General features: G+C 48.1%; 1 protein-coding gene across 1 annotated transcript; it reads right to left on the bottom strand.

Annotated features, from left to right (window-relative positions):
* Positions 1–379: 379 nt before the first annotated feature.
* On the bottom strand, positions 380–2641 carry LOC146200899 (uncharacterized). Its single transcript, XM_084592469.1, has 3 exons — positions 2630–2641; positions 1804–1965; positions 380–748 (listed from the first exon to the last, which is right to left on the bottom strand). The coding sequence occupies exons 1-3, from the start codon at positions 2639–2641 to the stop codon at positions 380–382; spliced, it is 543 nt and encodes a 180-aa protein (XP_084448595.1).
* Positions 2642–3366: the final 725 nt, after the last annotated feature.

The raw sequence follows: 3366 nt of genomic DNA, 5'->3' as shown, positions 1-3366 counted from the left end.
TAACCGATCAATGAATCGGAGCTCAGCGTGGTCACCTGACAGAGCCACGCCCGTGAGTTTCCACGCACAGTTCCGACAAAGCCGAATTCGCTACAGAACGGGATCGTTTAAAGGTGTTTCGTAGATAACTTGTTCACCAGGTCTAAGGTTTCGCTTGCCGCAGATCTGACAGAAGCAAACGTGGAAAAAGAGGCGGTTTGAATCCTCTTTTTCTTTCAGCTCTCGCCGCTCAAATGCAGCGCAGTTCGGGATCACAAACGAATGGACCTTTGTTTCATTTGCCTCAGATAGGCATGAACCGTAATCTTTATTGATCACTTTCTTCATCGTGAAAGTTCTCGCCGCTACACACCGATGTATACGATGAGAGACGCCGGACTCAGCCAGACCAAGACGCACCTCCCCTGGCGCCAAATTGACCGGCCCTGAAACCACCTCCGGCCCCTGGACGAGCGAAACTGGCGCCGATGGGTGCCGACGCGGCTGCGGCCACCGGGTTCGCCACGGGCTGAGCGTTGAAGGTGGCGTCAGCGCTGGATCCAGGCGCGGTGCCCGGCTCGTTGGTATCCACTGTGGCTCGGAAGCCATTCTCGTCGGCTACATAGCTGACAGTGCGAAACAGACCGTTGGCGTCGCGGTAGCCGTAAGAGCCGGTCTTCACATTGTTTCCGTCTCCCTGCTCGTTGTGGAAAAGCTGAGTGCCGTACTCGTCTGTGTTGTCGTAGCCGAAGCTGTATGGCTGGGGAGGCTGTAAACAGAGAAGCATCGGTTATTATGTCGGTGCTTGCGCCTGTCCAGAAGCGTTTTCAGCGATGATGGCTGCGGTACGCACGGAGGCGGTAGTCATTCAGGAAAGTTGAATTTCAAGTCCAGCTCAATGCAACAGCAATGCACCTATATGCAGTCAGGTATTACAGAAATTAGGTCCGTGAAAGAGCAGGCATGGTAAAAAAGCTACGTCATGATTACGTACCGTAGTCGTTGGGTGTCAGCACCGCCACGTCAAATAGAATCCTTTGTCTGAGAGAGTCTGGGTAGGGATTATTGCCTTCTATTAAGCAGTGCTGAATGACAAAAAGTGAGGTAGAAAGAAACTTGCGACTGTTACAGTTCTCGGTGAAGAAAACGAGCTGACTTGGCGAGTTATGCATTTTCTTTAGTGCTGGTAGGAGTTTCGAAGAGATGAAAATGGGAAGCCGTAAGTGCAAGGTTGCTTGTAATGCTGAAGCGCCGTTTACGCTGCCATGGTTTTGGAAATACCGTATGCAGAAAAATTGTATCCCCAAAGTCGGAATTCACTTCCTTGCGTCGATGACGTTTGCAGACGTGCCGCCGCACTCCACATTATATTTAATACAAAATGTTGATTCAATCATTCGAGTTGTCGAATCGATGGATCTCTTCTTAACGTTCTGGACTATAGCCAGCATTGTTACAAATTTTTACAGACAGGAATTCTTTCTTTGCTAGGAGAAACAATAGAATCTACCAGGGTAAAAGCAAGGAAAACAGCGCCCATTTGCAATGTGCCGTCTGTAGCGCTGTAGCCGTTGTAAAGTGGCAGCCTACCCGTTTATGAAGTGTCTGATTGAAAGCAACGGCAGAACTTCGGACACTGAAGAAGAAGCGAAGCTGAGTGTCGGAATCCGACTGAAGTTATGATTGAAGACATTGGGAAGAGTCGGGGCAACGTAAGTTTATAAATATTTGTAACTTTTTCTTACAACATGAGAAACAAAATAACGCAATTGGCCATGAGTATGTGATCAATTGTGCGATGAAATAGTAATAACCAATCCTCACCCCGGAGCCGTCAGCTGCTGTAAAGCCTGGCGTCGCGGCTGCAGCAACCAGCGGTCCGCGGAATCCTCCGCGCTGGAGGGCGTGATGGGCCCCGAAGCTATGGTGGCCACCACCGCGCTGTCCAGCAGCGGCAGCGCTGGCGATAATGCAGGCGACGAAGAACTGCGTTTTCCACGGATGGCCAAAACAGGGGTAGTTATTAACTTGTCACATTTAGGCACGGAAGCTGCATGACTTCTCCACTTGAAATAGTAACAGTGGCTCAAATAGGATGGGAGGAGAGGCACACAACCGTATCTCTAAGTGATTTATATAAACTAAAAAATACTTTCACCATCACTCTATAGTGATGCTCAAAGTGTTCTGTTCCAGAAATTTGGCAACTTTTTCTTCACGAACGATAGCGACCCGATGATCTAGGAAACGCTCGTTGTTTACATAAAATAGCTGATTTTATCGAATACACTATATGACAGTTTCCCGAGACTACCACTCACTTTCAACTCAGACGTTTTGCTCGTATGCAGACTATGTACCTGTGTTAAATGCGGGTATGGTAACAAACCGGGCAGTGACTGCGTTCTCTGGCGTAACGCCTTATCTTTTCTTTCACTTAATCATTCCTTGATTTCACTCATTACGAATGTGAGATCCAAACGCTGGTGTACTAAGTCGCCAAGCACACTCTAGCCTTCGACTGCCACCGCTGATGAAAACTGCTATTCTGTAAACATTTGCTAATCACGGGGTAAAGATTCACGCAAATATTTTAAACAATAAGAATATATACATAGCAAATATTGAGAAAACAGCGAAGAGGGGTCACCTTGGCGATCATCTTCAAAAGAGGGAAATTCCGTTTTCCAGAGAACGAAAAACTGTTCCGCAAATCCAAGGTACTGCTTCGCGTGCTCGTACTGGGAGCCACTGAAGACGATTCTTTCTGTTGTCCACGAACGGCTTGCAATGGCGCTTTTATATTGTTCCCTTACTGGTGGCCACGGTCATAGCAAAGTGACGCAGGCGACCTCAGGAGCCGTCACGTGACTGCCGCTGGTCCTCGACACACATCGTGCATTTTCCCTCACACTCCGGAGATTTCGTCTTCAGTGACGGTTGCTTCACTTTAGGCACGAAGCGCTTTGAAAGTTAGGGTCACGGTTGCTCGAACAGAATGCGCCTTGCGGAAGCAACGAGGAAACGCCGTGACCAAATGTTCCGCACTGGATTTCGAAGTGATACTTTGTTTCGCAGGCTGTCAAAGCGAAGCATGCGGTTTCGTGCTGGTGAGAGCAGAGTAGACGAAATGCTCGCAAACACTTGGCGAAGACATTTCGTTTCGCATTTATCACTAATAGCCGATACAAGAAGGTTGCGTGAAGAAACATGCCGATACCTGATAAATGCGTGAAACTGTTTGGTGGCTTTGGCGATTCTGCTAAAGTGTTGGAAGCTGCATTTATTTGCCAGATAGATATAATCATGTCCGAGGAGCAGCGTGCAAGCGCGTTTGTCTACGCTTCGTAGAAAAATGCAAAGGCGAAAAGTCAAAAATTTCCTCCA

The sequence above is a fragment of the Amblyomma maculatum genome, chromosome 2 (assembly GCF_055883805.1).
Source record: "Amblyomma maculatum isolate TAMU_Amacu chromosome 2, ASM5588380v1, whole genome shotgun sequence".
NCBI lineage: Eukaryota > Metazoa > Arthropoda > Arachnida > Ixodida > Ixodidae > Amblyomma > Amblyomma maculatum.
Note: the sequence above shows the minus strand (reverse complement) of the source record. Positions and strands in the feature narration are given on the sequence as shown.